Source organism: Primulina eburnea, chromosome 12 (assembly GCF_022965805.1).
Source record: "Primulina eburnea isolate SZY01 chromosome 12, ASM2296580v1, whole genome shotgun sequence".
Classification (NCBI taxonomy): domain Eukaryota; kingdom Viridiplantae; phylum Streptophyta; class Magnoliopsida; order Lamiales; family Gesneriaceae; genus Primulina; species Primulina eburnea.
In genome coordinates, this window is record NC_133112.1 from 9,198,477 (window position 1) to 9,220,512 (window position 22,036).

The 22,036-nt window shown below is 37.5% G+C and overlaps 2 protein-coding genes across 2 annotated transcripts in view; one reads left to right on the forward strand and one right to left on the reverse strand.

Annotated features, from left to right (window-relative positions):
- The first annotated feature begins 4,311 nt into the window (after positions 1–4,311).
- Positions 4,312–5,139, forward strand: LOC140808176 (uncharacterized). The gene is made up of 2 exons (XM_073165229.1): positions 4,312–4,462; positions 4,583–5,139. The coding sequence occupies exons 1-2, from the start codon at positions 4,376–4,378 to the stop codon at positions 4,847–4,849; spliced, it is 354 nt and encodes a 117-aa protein (XP_073021330.1). The 5' UTR covers positions 4,312–4,375; the 3' UTR covers positions 4,850–5,139.
- Positions 5,140–5,493: 354 nt separating this feature from the next.
- Positions 5,494–22,036, reverse strand: part of LOC140808175 (auxin efflux carrier component 5-like) — a 44,089-nt gene continuing 27,546 nt past the window's right edge. The window contains exon 5 of the mRNA XM_073165228.1: positions 5,494–5,508. The gene's annotated coding sequence lies outside the window, so the exon portion shown is untranslated. The remainder of the gene's footprint in view (positions 5,509–22,036) is intronic.

Below are 22,036 nucleotides of genomic sequence, written 5' to 3' on the forward strand. Positions count from 1 at the left end.
CGAAAAACGCATGGGAGGAGGTTGGAAAACTTTGAAATATCTAGGGGTGCAGACCTACTCCAAGATCCTGTCATCAGTTTTGGGCCAGAAGACCTCCGAGGCATTGTGGCTCCCCATAACGATGCCTTGGTGGTGACAGCCACCGTTGCCAATTACGATGTGGCACGAATCTTTATTGACAATGGAAGCTCTGTGAATATCTTGTTCAAGAGCACTCTGGATCAGATGAAGGTGGAGGGATTTGAGTTCGAGCCGATCTTTACTCCTCTATATGGGTTTGCAGGACATGACATCCCGCCGTTGGGTCAGATTGTCCTTCATATATCTTTGGAACAGGAGCCTCGGCGGGTAACAAAGATGACAACATTTACCGTGGTAGACACCCCATCCGCTTACAATGGAATTCTGGGCCGACCGGCCCTAAAGGATTTTAGAGCTGTAGCTTCCACATATCATCAGAAGCTGAAGTTTCATGTGGGTAAAGGGGTCGGAGTCTTGTGCGGGGACCAGAAAGTCGCACGTAAGTGTTATGAAGGGATAGTGAAGGAAGAGGGAAAGAGGGCGCGGGTGGAAGTCAATATGATTAGAAGGGGAAGGAGTGGGTTTTCCGTGGAGAGGAAGGAGGTTCAGGAGGTGATAGATAAAGAGCCTGAGGTTATAGCGCTTGGGCCCGAGAAGAAAACTCTCAAAATAGCCCTGACCTAGACCCCAGGGTCAAGGAGGAACTCATTACTTGCTTACAGGCTAACCTCAGCGTGTTCTCTTGGTCAGCCCATGAACTCACAAGAACGAGCCCAGATGTTGCAGAGCATCGGTTGAACATCTTGCCGAATGCTCGCTCTGCAAAGCAGAAAAAAAGACACTTCGGGCCGGAGAAAGATAAAGTTGTACGAAAAGAGGTGGGCAAATTGTTAGAGGCTGGGCACATTCTGAAAGGGATCGATTTTAGGTGCCCGAATTCGCAACGGAAGCAACAAAATTTTCGAAAATCATATTTTCTAGCATAAAATTTCGAGCGCCTCAATACTAGTGTGTAGCAAATACAAAAACACAAGCTATGACATTCATAGGGTGTTTAGAAATTTACCTATCAATCACAATGGATTGATGATGGCTTCAACTAAGGTGTAAACACCTTAGCTCTTGATGGGATGACCTTCTACAAGCTCTCCTTGCTTCAAATTAGGCCCACCACTTGCAAGCTAGAACCCTTCTTATTTTGCACTAGAAAAATAAGAAGATTTTTCAAGGAGAAGTATTTTCTATCCTCAACAATTGAAGAAGAAAAAATGGAGAGAAAAATGAGGAGAGAACTCCTATAGAATTTCGGCCAAGTCACTTGTGTAGGAGGGAAGGGAAGAATTTTCTTGGGTCTTGAAAAAGTAGTGACAACATTTTGCATGCCATGCCAATTTTTTAAACAAAAGTAGTCCACAACCTTTCACCTCTCAAGCATGCAAATCAAGTGGGCTTGTAATATTTACAAAAGGCCCATGGACTTTTAATTTAAATTGTCTCAAACATATTTGAGTTCAACTAAACAATGCTTGATGTTACTCAAGTCCACTAATTAAATAATTATTTACAATTGCACTTTACAAGGTCCAATGTTATTTAATTAATTCAACACTTGAAGTAATTTAATTATTTGGACTCTAATAGGTCCACTAGTGTTTAATTAATTCAACAGTTGAATTAATTTAATTTAGTCCATAATAATGTTTATGAAAATCACAATTTTCAAATACATTATTTATTTGGCCAACTTTTAATTTAAGAACACATTCATAAATTAAAAATTACATTTCCCTCATAGAAGTCATACTTCTATTTTTCCTTATGCTTATAAACTCTTTTATAAGCAGTTCAACACATTGAACTATTTTACTTCGCAACGGGATCTAGAAAGCTAGTACTTGTGTAGCCCTCAATGGTTTATTGATACAACTAGCCGTGGGTTCACATCTCCATGTGATTCGGACTGAACATTCCTTATACGAGCATACCCCAATTGTCCCATTCTTAATTATCAACTCTTTGATAACAAGAACGTCAGAACTCAAGTCTGATAGTACCCAACCAATCATGTTAAACGCCTAGCAGCATCGCTTACATGATTTTTTAGGTATCAAATGATAGTGCCTGCAAGAACCATTCAATTATGGTTAGCATACAGTACGGTCCCTTCAACTCATATATCCTGACCGATTCGACAACCATTGGTATATCGAGAGTTATCAATGAATCGATAGTATGTGTCATGTCGTAGTTGCATCGATGGTGTAATCTATGAAACCCCTTTCATAATTACCACCATACTCTGATCAGAGATTTCAAACTACATACACATGATATCACATAGGATATCCATACCCGAAGGTAAGCGGTGAATCCCTGACTACAATGCATCGACTCCTATATGTTTCGACAGAACACCCAACCTTGCCACCTGATGACCCCTTGAGAGTCGGTAAACAAGTCAAAGTGTAGTGCTAGCACATAGAGTCTCAATGTTGTCCCGGGTCATAAGGACTAATGGTGTACAACCATAAACTAGGACGTTTCCACTCGATAAGTGAGAGCCACTTGGACATCATATTCATTCTACTATTTGTATATTCAAGGGCTTTATCTATGCAACTAGCATGAGTATACAGATAAAGAAGTGCCAAAACAATAATTTCAAATATTATTAAAATAAATATTGTTTATACATAGAGTTTAAACATGATCTCTCGACCAACACTTGGCTCAACGGGCACCTACTCTAACAATCTCCCACTTGCACTAGAGCCAACTACTCATATGCTTCAAACCCATCAATTCGCGATGCTTCTCGAACAATGGTCCAGGTAAAGGCTTAGTTAGCGGATCAGCAACATTATCTGCGGAGCCGACTTTGTCAATCGTGACATCTCCTCTTTCCACTATCTCTCGGAGGATGTGGTACTTTCTCAGTATATGTTTGGACTTTTGATGAGACCTCGGCTCCTTTGCTTGAGCAATGGCTCCCGTGTTGTCACAAAACACCGGGACAGGAGCAACTCCATTAGGAATGACGCCCAACTCTTGGACGAAATTCCTTATCCAAACAGCCTCCTTTGTTGCAGCTGATGCAACAATATATTCTGCCTCAGTGATGGAATCCGTTGTACTGTCTTGCTTGGAACTCTTCCAAGAGACAACAACACCATTGAGCATTAATATGAATTCAGAGGTTGACTTCGAGTCATCGATATCGCTTTGGAAGCTAGAGTCAGTATAGCCTTCCAATTTCAGTTCCACATCTCCATAGACCAAGAACAACTTATTGGTCCTTCTCAAATACTTGAGGATGTCTTTCACAGCTTTCCAATGTGGAAGACCAGGGTTCGATTGATATCTACTCACTACACTTAGTGCGAAAGCCACGTCAGGACGTGTAGATATCATCCCATACATGATGCTACCAATTGCAGATGCATAAGGAATGCTTGTCATCGCCGCTATCTCTGCATCAGTCTTGGGAGACATATACTTGGATAGGGACACGCCATGACACATTGGTAGATGTCCTCTCTTGGACTCATCCATCGAGAACCGCTTCACGATGGTATCAATGTATGTGTACTGGGTGAGACCAAGCAATCTCTTTGATCTATCTCTATAGATCTGTATTTCCAATACAAAAGATGCTTCACCCAAGTCCTGCATCGAGAACTTACTCGCTAACCATATCTTAGTTGATTGCAACATCCCTACATCATTCCCAATGAGTAGAATGTTATCAACATACAACACCAGGAATGTCACAGCACTCCCACTGACCTTCTTATACACACAGGGTTTCTCATGATTCTTAGTAAAACCAAACTCTTTGATTGTACTATCGAATCTAAGGTTCCAACTCCTAGATGCCTGCTTTTGATATCAATATTACACTTTTGTTTTTTGTTTTTTTTAAGGCAAAAACTTGTGTGAGACGGTCTCACGAGTCGTATTTGTGAGACAGATCTCTTATTTGGGTCACCCATAAAAAAATATTATTTTTTATGCTAAGAGTATTACTTTTTATTGTGAATATGGGTAAGATTGACCCGTCTCACAAATTATGATCAGTGAGACGGTCTCACACGAGAGTCACTATTTTTTATTAAATTTAAATACACACTTTTATTTTTATATTTTTTATTTCAACAATATAAATAAATATCAATTTAATCTTTTTATAATTTGTCAAATTTTATTTTTGTCCATAAATAATTATAAAAAAAATCGTACACACATACAGCGAGTAACTGGTTTAAGTGAAAACTGTGTGGGGTGCATCATTCATTAGGCGCTCACACCTAACCCACACCTCTTTTCTTACAATCTCTCATCCTCCCCATAAGAGATGCGCGCAAGTGGGAGTGGGATTTCTTGGTCACTGTTCCTTTTGTTGCTCGCCTTTACTCTCTGTGGAGTTAGATTTTCACCAATTGTGAGTATCTTTATCACACAGTCTCTGCATTTGTATTATTTGTTATGTTACACAGATCCCATCAATAATCTTGTTAAAGATTGCGTCTTGCTTCCAAATTCAACACTTGTGGATTTGCAGGCAAATGGGTTTACGAGTGCCTCGAATGTGGGGATGGAGATGGTGCCAGAAGGGAAGGAAGTGTTGACAATGAACCGGAGAAATCTGGCCGGAAGCTTCGGGGTTTGTGCCTTGTGCACTTGCTGTGGAGGAGGTACGGGTACAGCCAAAAGATACTGTTTGGAATCTCCATGTTGCTATGCAATCAATTGCAACATCCCAAACAGGCCTTTTGGCTACTGTTCTTTCACTCCCAAGACTTGTAATTGCTTCGGATGTCATATCTAGTTTCGATTTCCTTGAATTTTGTTTGTTGAAAGGATGAGGAGAGATTTGGGGTTTATAGGTAGGAATTACACGAGAGGCATAGGAGGAGTTAGGAGCTGGGAAAGATCCATGAAATTTCTATTAATCCATCCTTGTTTAGTTAAACACAAATGAGGATAAATTTCATTTAATGTATATTTTTGTTTTATGATTAGTAGATGAGTCAAGTAATTGTGTAGATCAATTAAGTTTACTTAATGTGTTTCTTTAGAACAAAATTTTGATATTTAGAATAGATTGTTGGAGTTTTATTGCTATTGCTGATGTCTGTCTTTGAGGGTGGTCCATGGGCAATTTCTTTTAATTTTTCGAGAAGAAACAAAATCATTGGCATCTTAATATCTGTTTTCTAAACGTTGAAGTCCTACAAAATATTTATACATTACTTGATTGGTATTGGTATAAACATGGTTGGCTTCCCTTAAATGTTACAGCTACACCAATTAACCAGAACTATGAATTAAGGTGGTGGTTGGTAGTTGAATAGCAGAAACTTGGTAAATCATAGCTGATGGATGAGCAATTTAAAGAGTTTGATGTGGATATGGATCAGTCCAACGCTGATCCTCCTCTGCTGCTTTCTTCCACTGCCTTTTGAATATCTAGTACTCGTTATACGACTGTCTTCTCTCCTCGACTTTCTTTTTTATTTTTTCTGCTTTCGAACTTCCCTGTGTATGCAGCATCAATCATCCAATTAAAATCCATTAGAAATTCCAGGCATGCATGCAAATTGCAATGCAACTCAGTACCTCTTCTTCTCCTAGTGTTGGGAAGCCATAGTGAACTATGTATTCAGCATCCACAACTCCTATGTTTTTCGTTCGATCTCCCTGACGATCATGAAAGTATTTATTCATGCATTCTGTATATTTGTGTGAATGTGTGTGTATAAGGTAAAAAGAGGGATGGAATGTCAATTGCCTGTGCACATTAACCAAGGTGCATGTCAAGTTCCCAAGCATGAATCAAGTCATTCTGCGACAAAACCAATAAGGATTTATCTGTAAAATCATCTCATTTCAATTATATAAGTACATAAATCATACCTGCATCATACACCATACACAACGCGATGCATTCATGGAGAACACAGGGGCCATAACTTCTATCCATCTGAAAACAGCATTATATGAATCTATGTTAAATTTTTGTACTCCATACATGCGTGTATGTGAACATTTGTTGTACCCTGTGCAAGGAGGATGAGTGCTGTTATCATCATATTGAGTTTCCTTACCACCAACTTTGTAAGTCCTCCTGCACTATCATTTATTTAACTGTATATGATACCTGCATTGTCTTCTTATAAAATGGTTTCATTCACTTTTTTTCATAGATTTTAGAATTGTTATATGCTATTAAGGGAAATAGGCATGAACAAACCTATGTATTTCTGATATCTTCCATCGTGCAGTTATAAGGCGATGCACCTTAGATTCCCCTATTTCAAGCCCTGATCGTGATATCTCTGATCCTTCATCTCTGACAATTGATAAATATCTGCACACCGAATACCTATTTCAAAACTAATACTAGTAATGTGTGAAAATTGAGTCTTGTGAAAATTGAGTCTAGAATAAATATGGGTTTTGCATACCGTGCAGGGTGGAAGTTTTCGACTCCTATCTCTTCGTCCCACAAGAAAAAATAATCATAATCTGCTACTATATCAGGATACAAGAATCTCTTGGCAAACCACCTATTCAATGACACTAATAGATTTAGCATCCCTCTGAAAATCCATTATTGCGAATGAAAATCGAACACCCAACATGGTTCTTGATACAATCCTTTTATTTCATGTCGTGATTGGTTCAAGGATACCACCCAGTTGAGACCCTATGTAAATGTATCCGTTTCAAGTAATATGACTGTGTGGAGAGAAAGAACATTCTTCTTGTCCCAAAAATAATATTTTGATATGGTCGAGCCATAAACTCCTAAAGGTTATATACAGGCGAAGCATATGATACATTCCCGCTCATTTGCGAGTGGTAAAATTTTATTTTAGGCTTTCCATTTAGTTTCACAGATACATGCATGACCTGATTGCTCTGTTGACGATCCTTCCACATATCAACAATGCCATCATAATGAAAAGCATCACAACAAAATTGCTTGCTAGGAACTGCAATTTTGAGATTCTATATATCATGATCATGCTGATATATATAGATATACAGACAAATAGAAGATACGGATCATTATTATCCTTTTGAACGAGATTATTTGCATTTATCTTCTGCTTTATTCCAACACGCACAGCAAACAAACTCATCGATGAACTTATCTTCTGCTGCACTAGTCCAAAAGAATATAGTGCCTCATATGATATAGGAAAAAACTCTAAATTTAGTTCCAGTTAGTACCTCTGGAGATCCCCATAATGGTTTGGTTGTCTTTCCAAGTTAGAGGTTTTAACAACTATCCCTTTAGGCAATGATTCGCTTCCAGGTGGTCTGTAACTGCATCCATTCTACGACAGGCATCACAATTTTTATGTTTATTTTTTTTGTAATCATAATCAAAGTACAAAACAACAAATTTATTCATACAGATCAAGATATGAGACAATGAAACTCATACCTCACAGCTTCTTCTACTCTCAGTTTCATCACTCATTTGTGAGTTCGATTCTAACAGTATCTGCATCATAGCTCAGAGAGTTAACCACCTCGTAAATAACTTCTAAAAATATTTGAGAAATCTATATTTTTCTTTGCTCGTAGTGCATTAATTCATACCTGCTTATTGTCCTGTACAAACCATAAGCATACAAATAATGCAAGAGATAGTAGAGAAGCTATGGGAAAGAACGTGCAGATACCTATCTTTTTGATATCTGCGTATTGGCAGCTGGCTAGAACAAGGCAAGACGATAATATTATAATTATAATCATTGAAATTTATAAATTTCTCTTCCTATTATTATTGTCATTCTTTAACATGAATCCCAGAAAAGTATTGTTCAAATTCCAAAATTTTGCGTACTCTTTGTGGAATAAGTCTCTTGTGATATGGTCTCACGAATCTTTATCTGTGAGACGGGTCAATCTTATCGATATTCACAATAAAAAATAATACTCTTAGCATAAAAAGTAATATTTTTTCATGGATGACCCAAATAAGAGATCTGTATCACAAAATACGACCCGTGAGACCGTCTCACACAAGTTTTTGTCTTCTTTGTGGGAAAGAAAATGGAAACAAACAATCTTGAATTCCGTTGAATCCCAAAAACATGTAATCCATTCCTACACACACAACACACGCACACATGTAGAAGTCGTAAGCTTGGCGTACGTATACATTTATGTGCATGCAGTGAATTCATACAACAATGGATATGAAAAAACAAAAGAAAATTTAACTTACAAAATATGAGAAACTCGTCATCTTCCCAATGAACAAATGTATTATCCTCCTGTGAGTAGACATAATTTGTGTCGAAGAGATAAAAAAATATTGTAATCACTAATGAGCCAATAAATTATTGTGTATAATTACAACAAACACGTATCTACAAATAATTCATGCATGGTTGAAACTAAAAAAATTCAAATAATTATTGTAATCTGTTAATTTGCAGCCATTGAGAAAGAGAGAAAAATGGTTCGGAAAAGAAAAGGAATAGAATCGATGGAAGAACGCCGCCTATGGTTATGAAATCCTGCGATCTCTTTAGTCCCAATAATTATGGGTTCGGTTTTTCTTATAATTATTTGTGAAATTAATTAGTAATGTTATAATTATTGTCAATAATTATTTTTTGATTATCTAATTAGAATATGGATGATCATGGTGCGGTTTTGCGATCTTTTTTAAGAAATTTAAACTGAATTACCATATGCGGTCGGTTAGTAATTTTAAAAAATAATCGCGGCTTTACATGTAGAATTATTATTACGGTTTTGAGCGGTTTCAGGCGCTTGCAGTCGGTTTACAGTTTTTTTAATGAAATATATTATAATATATATTCTAATTTATTTGATAACAACAATAATATAGTATATTTAAATGTAAAATAATTCAATGATAAAAATAGATAAAATAATAATCAAGATTCAAAAGTAAATTAATAATTAACAACACAATCACGACAAAAATGACATTTACACTATTTTATCTTTTTTACTTTCAAACTTCAAACTAAATATTGTAGTAAAAGAAATAAATACTCTAATAAAAGACTAATATAAATAATAATTAAGAAGAAGATAAGTTTTCTTTGTATGAACAATAATTTTGAAGATAGTTGAAATATAATGAATGACGACTTCTTTAATTGAATATGTTGTTTACAAATTATTATAATCCTAGGCCAAATATTATGGCAAACACTTTAGACGACACGGTTTGCTGTGGCTCTTGGCAAAAAAAAAACAAATAACCGAACCGCGTATGTGATGCGATTTATGATTACTATTTTTAATTGTGGTTTTTATAAAATCAATTCGGTTCGAAGGTTCAGGCGGTTAATAAAAAATATGATCACCCCTAAATTAGATTATTGATGTCATTTAGTTTGGTAATTTTAAAATTTTTAAAAATTTAATTCTTTAACATTTTTTTTTTGAATTCTTTAATAGTTGAAATATAACAATAACATACATTTCCACAATTTAATATTAAAAAATATTGTAAGTGAATTAATTCACTATTTTATTCGATGAATCATTTCGCACACAATAAAATCGAAAGAAGGAATAAAATTATTAGAATAATATATTTGTTGTTTATTTGACAAGGATACTTTTAACTGTGGTGATGTATTGCTTGAGAAAACCAGAAGCAGTATTCTTCTTAAAAAGAACTCGAAGAATCATTCATCTTAAAGAAAATCAGAACACAATCTAAATATAAATGCCAGTAGACCGAACTAATAATGAAGTAATATAGATCCAATAGCAATAGCAGAAAGATAGTCTTTTACTATAATATGTCAGACTACTCTAGTAATATCCTTTTGTTTATACTATCTATCACAGGATATCCCTATTATTGTAGTCGTTATGTAAAAATAGTACATTTTATTTAAAGTAATAAAATGAACCGTACGTATCATTCATTGCTCACTACCATTTTTGGTACAAAAACAAATAACAAGTCTATTCTTGGATTCAGATACTTGTAACGGAAACAAGAGCCATTCCCATTCGAATAATGAAGATGATTTACAAAAAAGCTTTACGATGTGTTCAAAACATACTGAGTTTTTGTCAAATTGCAAAATCACTCACACCTTCTAGCTTATCACACCGAAAGTTTACAAAAACCAGCACACACTATAAAGTTCTGGCAGATTCAGAAGACCGTTGTTTTACCATTTTCACATACTCTTTCATTGTATTTACCCATTGAAGAGTGTGAAGTGTGAAGTGTTTGTAATATGTAGAAAAATTATTTCTCAGAATCAAAATTCATTAAGTGTTGAGTTGTAATACTAAGAGTTTCAGTAGGCAAGAGTAAGTCTTACTGAAGTGAGTTCATACAATTGTGTACTAATCAAAGTCTTTTAGCCTTCTGAAAATAGAATAAGAAGAGTCACAGAAGGGTTTTATCTTTCGAACTCCAGAAACAAAACTTGTGTTATTTTACCTTCTACTATTTTTAAATTTCATCAAGTGTTGTGGAATTTTTTCGAACTTTTTAATTAGTCTACTGCGCTTTCAAAGATTGAGATAAGCTTCTGAATCCTAAAAGGTTTGAAGCACATATTTCAGAAGAAAAAGAAAGAAAAAGTTAGGAGTGTTTATTTAATCACCTCTTCTAAAACACTTCACTGATCCTAACAAGTGGTATCGGAGTGCTATGACATCTTTCCGCAAGATTCTCATGTTCTCTGAAGAAGACTTTCACGACTAGAAAATCAGGTGGACAACTAATCTTGCAGCACAAGACGATGACATGTGATATGTCATCACTGATGGTACCATTAAGATTATGAAAGCCAATACACAATGGTTATAACAGAAGGAACTCCACAAATGCTTGCTGAAAAAACACAGAAGTGAATGGACTAGTGAAGATAAAAAGAAAGCTAACTGAATAATGTAGCCAATGACATTTTGTACAAGAACCTTGACAAAAACACCTTCAGAAAAATCAAGATGTGTTCTTCTGCAAAAGAAATCTGAGAAAAATTTAATCCAGATATGTGAAAGAAATGACCAAACAAAAGAAAGTAAACTTTCCGCAAAAATGCAAAAGTTCCGGAAATGTTAAAATGAAGGTAGAATAAAATTTTAATTAACTTTGATGAAAGATTCAGTAACATTATCAACGAGCCAGCAGATCTTGGCAAAAAATATGACTTAGAGAAGATGCACTCAAGGTTACAAGAGCACTTGTAGAGCCCAATTTCAGTGCACGTAAAACCAATGCATTTATTTAATTGTTAATTCACTTATTTAAATTTAACATGAGTTTAAGTCATGCATGATTTATTTAAACGTATTATTTTAAATTAATTATGTTTGGTGATGCACGTTAAAATGTTTCTCGAGTTTCATGTTTCAGGCGACTATTTGAGGTGGGATCGAGGAAATGACCGACGACTATTTTTGGCAAAATATTTAATGCGGTATTTATTTTAAGTTAAGGATGGAGCGTTTTAAATAATTTATTTAGTTTTATTATTTTAAAAGCCTAATTTAATTATTAGGTGACTCTTTGATTTTAAAATTTTAAGGTTATGGCGGCAAATGTTCATTTTATTTTAAAGTAGAGGATTTTATTTAAGATTAGCAGGGATAGTATTTTTATTGACTTGTTAATGGAGTTAGCATTTTAATTAGTATTTTAAATAGCTACTTAAGCAAAATTACTCCCCTAATTAAGTCTAAACACACGCACACACACATTCACACACACTCATATACACGATACACGCGCACACATTTTCATTTGCCTTGTTATAATTTTGAGAGCAAAACCTAGGGTTCTAAAAGCCATTAGCAGCCGCCCCTCTTCTCTTATTTCTTAAGCAAATTTTCGTGAGTTTTGTTGCAAGATTTTAGTGCCACAATCGTCCCGAATCAAGCCTCGCTCCGTTTCCGCTTCGGTATCGTCGGTTCGGTAAATTTTAATTCAAAGGCATGTATATTCTTTCGTTTATGCATCGATCTCGTCATATTATGCGTTGTGTTGTTTATTATGTGGAAAAATTCATGTATGACGTTCATTGTTTGAGCAGAAAAATGTTTAGATAAGTTTTGAAATAATTTTTAGATCTGAAATTTCTTTTTCCGTGTATTTTATAAACTGTGATTTTTCGGTCTTGATTTTTAGAAAACTTTCAACATCTGAAACGTAGAAATTTTCGATACCTTTGATTGGATATAAAATTCGAAATATTTGGATAAAAATTGAGTGAGTTATGACATTTTTCGTGGGACTGCTCAAACTGCGTTTTCTGAAAATATATGCTATTGATGAGTTCTTGAAGTTTTATGGTTGCAGGCTTCATTGAGGATCGACGGGTGATCGTTCCTGCGTATAGGTATATTGTTAATGATGTTAAGATGGTCATTGACGTTTTGTTTCGCGTCGTTAGGCACTTGGGAGAACGAGTAGTCGTAAGAAACTGTATTGGTGTCAAAATTTGAGTTTACGGATTTGTTGCTTGTGTGGTGTGCGTCGTCGTTTGGGACATTTTATGGTGTCGAGTCAGTGCCATAGCGTCCTAGAATGAGTCCCGAGGCATTGTTCACAGTCTGTGTAATCGAAATTGGAGAGTGTAAGTTTCTGAGTCGCGGAGTCTAGTTTACTCGGTGCCCGAGCGGTAACTTTTTACCGCCCGAGTGCCGCTCTTTCTGTCTGAGGGTAGGTTTCCAGAGACTTGGCGCTCGAGCGGTAATTTATTACCTCCCGAGCACGGACCCTTCTGTAAGGAGTGTTTGGTTTACACCTCTTTTCAAGTTCAAATAGTAAGTTCATGTCTTTTATTTTGGGGAAATGTTCACACATCATTTTAGAGATTTTTCGGGGTTCGATGTCATGGGTTAGTACGATGATTTAACGAGGTCAAGTCCCGAGTGATCTAGAACGTCATAAGCTATTTATGTACTTCGTGGTTGAGTACGAGTAATACGTCTAAGTTATGCAAGTTAAATGTTGAATTCATGTTAGTATATTGTAGCAGCGGTCCCAAGCGAGATCCAACGAATCCCTCAACGCCAAGTAAGTATGTTCGACATGCAAAGAAAACATTTTAAAGTTTTTGAGGTATGATAAATGTCTTGTGACCAATTTATCAATGGGTTTGGAAGTCGGTGAACGTGGTCGAGGACCTCTCCACCCCGTTAAAGCATGAACGGGTTTGGATCAGGATTGGAAAGCGTTAAAGCATGGACGTGACCAATCCACTTGTTAAAGGATGAACGTGGATCTCATGTATGTTACAGTGGATCTTCCCTATTAGCCCAGTACTGTGGTTTAGTCTGATCAGACATTTTATGTTATGGGTAACTTGCTTTGAAACATACCTCTACGCAAAAATTATGAAGTTTATGTATGTTCAAGTATGTACAACTATGCAAGCATGTTTAAGAGAAGTTCACGTTATGGCACGTCTATGTTATGTATGTATTTTCAAGTTTAATTACAAGTTCAAGTTTCAAGTATGTACTCTCTATTTTTAATTTGCATGTGATTTTATTACATATTACTCGTTACTTCCATTTTATACGTGTTGAGTCTTTAGCCTCACTAGACTTGATCGATGCAGGTGAGAATGATTTTGAGGAGACTAGGGGTGTAGACCAAGGAGCTGGCTTGGACTGAGCATGAGGCTAGACCCGAGGACCGCCCAAGTTTTTAAGTTTTTATGAAATGTCAAATACTCTGATTTCTTGATTTGATTACATTGTTTAAACAAGAAATTTTGTTTTGCAAATACTTTTGGTTGGACAGTTACTTATGAACGCGAGATTTATTAGTATTTAAGAAAATCTTAAATTTTTCCGCAAATTTTAAGTAGCAAAAAGTATGATACGTTACAGCACTGCTCAATAGTGAGATGTTAATACTATGACAATAAGAAAATCAAAGAATTTGACCAAACCAAAATTCCATGACTTGTTTGCATACCTGAAGGCCTATGAGTTTGAACTGGAAGTAAGAAGGGGTGAAGGGCCTTCATCAAGTCAGTCAACTAAAGTTGTTGCTGCTGCTATTGTTGTTTCAAGTGTTTCAACTACTACACTGCCATTAAAAAATTTCTGAGAAAATCGCAACGATTCTATGTCATTATTCATCAAGAAATTTTCAAGATTCATGAAGAGAAGTCATTAAACATATCAGAACCCCAATCGAAACTTCAAGAAGAGTCAACATCCGGTTACATGACATGTTTTGATATGATCCCGCCCACGAGATCTTTGATTGGTCCCGATCTTTGAAACAAGTAATCGATAGGTGTTATAATCGCCTCTAGATCACGCGGTCTAGCAACAACTAATCAATGATAGGAACAATCGCGTTCAAGAGAACCTCCAAATAACCCGTCCTTGGCAACCCTCGTGAAAATCGATATCATACGAATCCACGTACGAATAAAAAGCAAACAAGATTAAATATGAATCGTGCCCTCAATTTCATATCGAACAAGGATCGATGTCTCGCCAAGCCGTCAAGGACACGGACCCCGTGTAGGCCTCCGTGTGTGGGTCCGTGTACACTCGGGAAACCAATCTTCAGCTGGAAACAAGGGACACGGACCCCGTGTCCACCTCCGTGTACAGGTCCGTGTAGATACTGGAATTCTTCATCTTTGGCTGTAAAGGGCACGGACCCCGTGTGCAGGTCCGTGTACATGTCCGTGTAGTCTCGGCCATCTCCAACAATGCTTGAATGATATTCCTTTGGTCTCCCGACGTACTCCCATGCATCACGACCCCTTCATGCTTGCTCATGACTCCTTGTAGTGCCTCCTTGAACTTCTTTAGGCGTCCCCTCGTGACTGGTCCCTCCGGCAATTGCAAAGGATCCCATACCTTCCTCGGAGCTTGACCACCCGTGGTCGTATCTTCCTCCCCTTCTTGAAAAGGATTTGTCCTCAAATCTTGCTCGTCAGCTACATCAAACAACGACAAGTCACTAACATTAAAAGTAGAACTCACGTTATACTCACCTGGTAGATCGAGTCTGTAGGCGTTGTCATTGATCCTCTCAAGAACTTTGAATGGTCCATCGCCTCTTGGTATAGCTTTGAACGTCTCTTCTCAGGGAACCTTTCCTTCCTCAGGTGTAGCCACACCCAATCGCCCTTCTCAAATGCCACCTTCTTCTTCCCTTTGTTGGCTTGCCGGGCATATTGTTCATTTCTTTTCTCAATGTTGGCCTTGACCTTTTCATGCAATCCCCTAACAAATTCAGCCTTCTTTTTCCCATCCACGTTTAACCTTTCACTCACAGGTAAAGACATCAAATCCAACGGAGTCAAAGGATTAAAACCATAAACAATTTCAAACGGCGAATAATTGGTAGTAGAATGCACACAACGATTGTAAGCAAACTCAACAAATGGTAAGCAATCTTCCCAATTCTTTTAGTTTTTTCTAAGAATAGCACGCAACAGTGTTCCTAAAGTTCTATTAACAATTTCAGTTTGCCCATCCGTTTGAGGATGACAAGTAGTAGAGAACAACAATTTAGTGTCAAGTTTAGCCCATAAAGTTTTCCAAAAGTTACTCAAGAATTTAACATCGCGATCAGAAACAATAGTCCTAGGCATGCCATGCAACCTAATGACTTCTCTAAAGAATAGATCCGCAATGTGAGATGTATCATCCGTTTTGTGACAAGCAATAAAATATGCCATCTTAGAAAATCTATTCACAACAACAAATATAGAATCCCTCCCCTTCTTTGTCCTAGGCAACCCCAAAACAAAGTCCATAGAAATATCAACCCAAGGTTCACTAGGGATGGGAAGTGGTGTATACAAGCCATGTGGTTGTGTTTTAGATTTAGATTGCCTACAAGTAATGCACTTATCACAAACACGCTCAACGTCACGTTTCATGCGTGGCCAATAGAAATGTTCATGCAAAGCACTCAAAGTTTTAGCCACACCAAAATGCCCCATTAAACCACCCCCATGTGCCTCCCTAACAAGTAATTCATGAATTGATGACTTGGGAATGCACAATTTATCTTCTTTAAACAAGAAACCATGATGCAAATAAAATTTGTCATGTGGACCATCTACATTTTCCTTACTTTGTTTGTACTTGATGATGTAGGGGAATGTTTCAATGAATGCTACCCAATTGGCATGCCGTTTGTTCAACTTTTGTCGACCCTTAAGGTGCTTTAGAGACTCATGATCCGTATGGATCACAAACTCCTTAGGCCTCAAGTAGTGCTGCCACGTCTCTAGAGTCCTCACGAGTGCGTAGAACTCCTTGTCATACGTGGGATAGTTCAGCGCCGCTCCATTGAGCTTCTCACTAAAGTATGCCACCGGACGCCCTCCTTGCATCAACACTCCACCAATACCTACACCTGAAGCATCACATTCAATCTCAAAGGTATTAGCAAAATCAGGTAAAACAAGTAAATGAGCATTAATCAATTTTTGTTTAATAAGATTAAAAGACTTATCTTGCTCCTCGCCCCAATGGAATGGAACATTTTTCTTGATTACCGCTATCATCGGTGCTGCTAGTGTGCTAAAATCCTTAACAAACCTCCTATAGAAGCTTGCAAGTCCATGAAAACTTCGGACTTGACCAACAGTAGTAGGCGTTGGCCAATCTCGAATAGCACTTACCTTGTCTTCATCCACATGTATCCCCTGCGAGCTTACCACAAAACCAAGGAAGGCAAGTTTGCTTGTACAAAAATCACATTTCTTTAAATTATCATATAAATTTTCAGCCCTTAATGTGATTCGCACAAGTCTGAAGTGATTAACATGCTCATCCAAATTTTTGCTATACACTAGGATATCATCAAAGTAAACCACAACAAACTTTCCTATGTGTGCACGCAAAAAATGATTCATTAACCTCATAAAGGTGCTAGGAGCATTAGTTAAGCCAAAAGGCATGACAATCCACTCATATAACCCGTATTTGGTTTTAAAAGCAGTTTTCTACTCGTCACCTTCCCTTATCCTAATTTGGTGATAACCACTCTTCAAGTCAATTTTACTAAAGACACATGCACCATGCAATTCATCTAACATATCATCTAGTCTAGGTATGGGGTGCCTATACTTAATTGTTATGTTATTAATTGCCCTACAATCTACACACATACGCCATGAGCCATCTTTCTTAGGAACTAGTAAAACATGTACAGCACAAGGAGACATGGACTCACGCACAAAACCCTTATCTAACAACTCACTTACCTGTCGTTGAAGCTCCTTGGTCTCCTCCGGATTGCTCCTATAAGCTGGACGATTTGGTAAGGCACTCCAGGGCACCAAATCAATTTGGTGTTCAATCCCCCTCAATGGTGGTAGTCCTTGAGGTAGCTCCTCCGGAAATACGTCTTCAAATTCCTGCAAAAGTGAAACAACAATGCTCGGAAGGGACCCGGCTATATCACTTGTGTTAAGGATGATCTCCTTGTAAAGAATCAACACAAGTGGTTCATGTGTGTGCATCAATTGCATCAACTCACCTTTTTGGGCCATATATGATTTCTTTTTGGCCTCTTTCCTCTCATTTTCTTTCCTGTCATTTTCTTTCCTCTCATTTTTCTTTTGTATGGCTATCTCACTCTTTTTATCACTCTTTTTTTCAGCCATTTCTTTTTATTTTCCAAGGTCACCTCACTTTTTTGTTCACTCTTTCTTTCGGCCTCATCTCTCTTTTTTCTTTTCAAATGGCCCTCCAACACTTGCTTTGGGGACAAAGGAAGTAATACAATGGAATCCTTTTTTAACATAAATGAATACGTATTCTTGAAACCATCATGAGTCACCCTCCTATCGTATTGCCAAGGCATACCCAACAAGATATGACAAGCATGCATTGGCACTACATCACATAAAACCTCATCAATGTATTTCCCAATCGAAAAAGAAACCAACACACGTTTTGTCACCTTCACCTCCGCACAATCATTTAACCATTGAAGCCTATATGGTTGAGGATGATTTAGTGTAGGCAAGCCCAATTTCTCCACCATCTCAACACTAGCCACATTAGTACAACTCCCCCCCATCTATGATTAAATTGAAAACCTTTTTATTCACAAAACACCTAGTGTGGAACAAGTTCTCTCTTTGGTTAGTCTCCTCCTCCTTGACTTGGGCACTCATGATACGCCTAGTCACTAGTGTTTCATCTATAATCGCCCCATAGCCCTCATCAGGATCCTCTAATTCAGGCATCTCATCATCATCATCATCCTCACTATGAGATTCATACTCACCATAGTCATTCAAGATCATCACCCTCTTATTAGGACATTCACTAGAAATATGATCCAACCCTTGACACCTAAAACATTTAACATCTCTATATCGATTAAGAGGAGTTTCAGATTTACCTTGCACTCCTTGCTTAGGCGCCTCTTGTTTGGTCTCAGTTTTGGGCTTGGCCACCACCTTGTTCTCCTCACTCTTCACCACATTTGATCTCCAAGAAGATGATGCACCCCCAGTTTGATTGGTGCGGCCAACTCCACGCCTTTTGAGTTGTTGCTCCACTTTTATAGCCATTTGTACCATCTCATCTAGATCCAAGTAGTGCCGAAGCTCCACTTGATCTTGAATTTCCCTGTTCAAGCCACAAAGAAAACGAGCCATGGTAGCCTCACTATCTTCCTCAACATTGGCCCTAATCATGACTACTTCCATCTCCTTATAGTAGTCCTCAACACTCTTTACCCCTTGCCTCAACGTTTGTAGCCTCTTAAACATCTCCCTATAATAGTGATTGGGCACAAACCTTTTTCTCATCACTCTCTTCATCTCATCCCAAGACTCAATGGGTCCCTCATTATACCTCCTTCTAGTGGTCACTAATTGATCCCACCAAATGAGAGCATAGTCTAGAAATTCAACCACCGCCAACCTAACCTTCTTTGGTTCGGAGTAGTGGTGACATTCGAACACAAACTCTACCCTTTTTTCCCACTCTAAATATGCCTCCGGATCAGATTTCCCATAGAACGAAGGAATTTTCATCTTAATACTACCCATATTACCATCCTCCCTATTCCCCTCATATCTACCCCGTAAGGCTTCTCTTCTTCCTCTACCAAATCCTCTACCTCTTCCCATCCTACCCCAATTCTCATTTTGACTCTCCTCGTCTCCGCCCAAATCACATTCCTCATCATCTCTACCCAAATCCTTATGTTTAGATTTACTCCCACTAACGCCAACCTCAAGCTTATCCAACCTTTCATGTAACGACTCCATTTGGGTCGTCATCATCCTACTAAAATGCCTGAACAACGCATCCATTTGGACCTTGGACAATCCCGAATTCGAACTATATCCTACCTCCCTCTCCATTTAATTTCAAATTTGTACCTGCAAGAAAACGTTAGTAGCAATAAAATAATCCTCACCCAAATGCTCACGGTCACTCCAAAGAAATTCACTCGTTTTTTCTCTCAAATTTTTTTGCTCACAACAAATACTCACCGTTCACTCCAAAGAAATTCACTCGCACTCAATTAATGTCACTCAAATTCGAGAGTTCTCTCAAGGTGCTCAAGCATTGCATTTGTATATCAAACAATCAAGTTTCAACTTGTGAACAAATGTGATCGACTCACTTGGACTGCGTAGACAAGCAATTTGAAGATGAATGAATAAATTTTTTTTTTGACTGTGTGAGACACTTATATATGACTCACAGATAGAAATAGAACAAAGTATCAAAAAGAAATAATGGTGAATTTTTGGAATTTTTTTTTCCCTCTAAAATTCAAAGATAAATAAATAAGACCCAAAATTTCGTGTATCACATATTGACGAACGACGAAGAACGATATAACAACACAGATCTGAAAGCGGAACTAAAGAATAATTAGATCTGTTAATAGAACGGATGATAAACTTACTTGAATTCAATTAACCATAAGCTCTGATACCAAATGATATGATCCCGCCCACGAGATCTTTGATTTGTCCCGATCTTTGAAACAAGTAATCGATAGGTGTGATAATCGCCTCTAGATCACGCGGTCTAGCAACAACTAATCAATGATAGGAACAATCGCGTTCAAGAGAACCTCCAAAGAACCCGTCCTTGGCAACCCTCGTGAAAATCGATATGATACGAATCCACGTACGAATAAAAAGCAAACACGATTAACTATGAATCGCGCCCTCAATTTAATATCGAACAAGGATCGATGTGTTGTCCCGATCTTTTGAATCAAGTGTGTGTTGTGATTTTCACCTCTAAACTATGAAAAGTCTAGCAACAAATAATCACGAAATAAACAATCGGAACTATAACGAACTTCAAAGAACGAGTCTAAGACAATCCGCAGAAGCACGATCGACAAACGCCACAAAGTTAAAAACTCTGATAAGTTTGATTTTGGTTACAAAGCAACGCTTTGAAAAAGTTTGAGAGAAAATCTCAAAAACTATTGTATAAACTAAATAATATGTCAATTGTGTATCAACTTTTCATGCAAACATGTTTTAATAATAAATAGATATCACAAATCTAGACTCCAAAATAATTAAAACTCTAGAAAAGGAAATTTTCTCGCCAAGCCGTCAAGGACACGAACCCCGTGTAGGCCTCCGTGTGTGGGTCCGTGTACACTCGGGAAACCAATCTTCAGCTGGAAACAAGGGACACGGACCCCGTGTCCCCCTCCGTGTATGGGTCCGTGTAGACACTGGAATTCTTTATCTTCGGCTGTAAAGGGCACGGAACCCGTGTGCAGGTCCGTGTACACGTCTGTGTAGTCTCAGCCTTCTCCGACAATGCTTGAATGATATTCTTTTGGTCTCCCGACGTACTCCCATGCATCACGACCTCTTCATGCTTACTCATGACTCCTTGTATTGCCTCCTTGAACTTCTCTAGGCGTCCCCTCGTGACTGGTCCCTCCGGCAACTGCAAAGGATCCCATACCTTCCTCGGAGCTTGACCACCCGTGGTCGTATCATGTTTCAACTGTGGGAAGACTGGTAAGTTTATTGTTGATTGTCCTAAACCCATGAATGATGATTATAAGAAGAAAGGACATAAGGACAACGACATGAAATCTCGAAAAGATTGCAAGGTAATGATTGCTGAAGAAAGCAAAAGTGGGCATATTCTAATTCCGAGTCTTTTGACTCAGAGATCTAATTCTGTTAAAGTGATGCTGAAGAAGTTCAGCATCTCATGACAAATTCTGATTCAATATCGACTATTGATGAGGTATTTGATTTTGATTCGGAAGAATTTACACGTAATGAATTAGTTAAAGCATTGCATGATATGCTTTAAGAGTACTCAAAGCTATCTAAATCATTCGAGGAAGTTAAAACTGAAAACCAAGGCTTGTTAAATTAAATCAATAAGTTCACAAGAGAGCAGTTGCAATGTTAGAAATCCAAAGTGAATATGTTGAAAAATGAGAGTGAACGAGTGAATGCTGATTAACAAGCACTACTGGTTGAGAATCAAAAGTTTTAACTATTGGTAAATGCATGGAATATGTCTTTTGTTTCATAGAGAAGATGCAAGAGCTATAGAAGCAATCCAGAGACAAAAATGGTATTAGATTCAGTAGCACGAAACCACTTCTGAAACAACTACTCAGCAAAAACTGAGTATTCTCAAAGAGAAATGCATTCATTTTTGTTAAATCCAGTACGGTATATGAATACAACAAACCTAATTTCGAAGTTGAGAAACCTATAAATCAGATAAACAAAGGAAGATATGTTGGTCTCAGTTATGTTGAACCTTAGGAGAAAGCCAATCTGAGCACTGGATCCAGTAAAGGATCTGTTTCAGTAGAACAATCCTCAACGAAAATTAAAATTTACTAATACTTATAATTGTAAGCCAGTCCAGAAGATATATAGACTAGAAAACAAGAACAACAAGGGAAAACATCATCCTAAAATGCATTTTTTTAAGAATAAATCATCTACTGTACACACTCTTGAGGCTGCTCGAAGAAAAAAATCCTTCATGATTGTACAAATGTGAATTC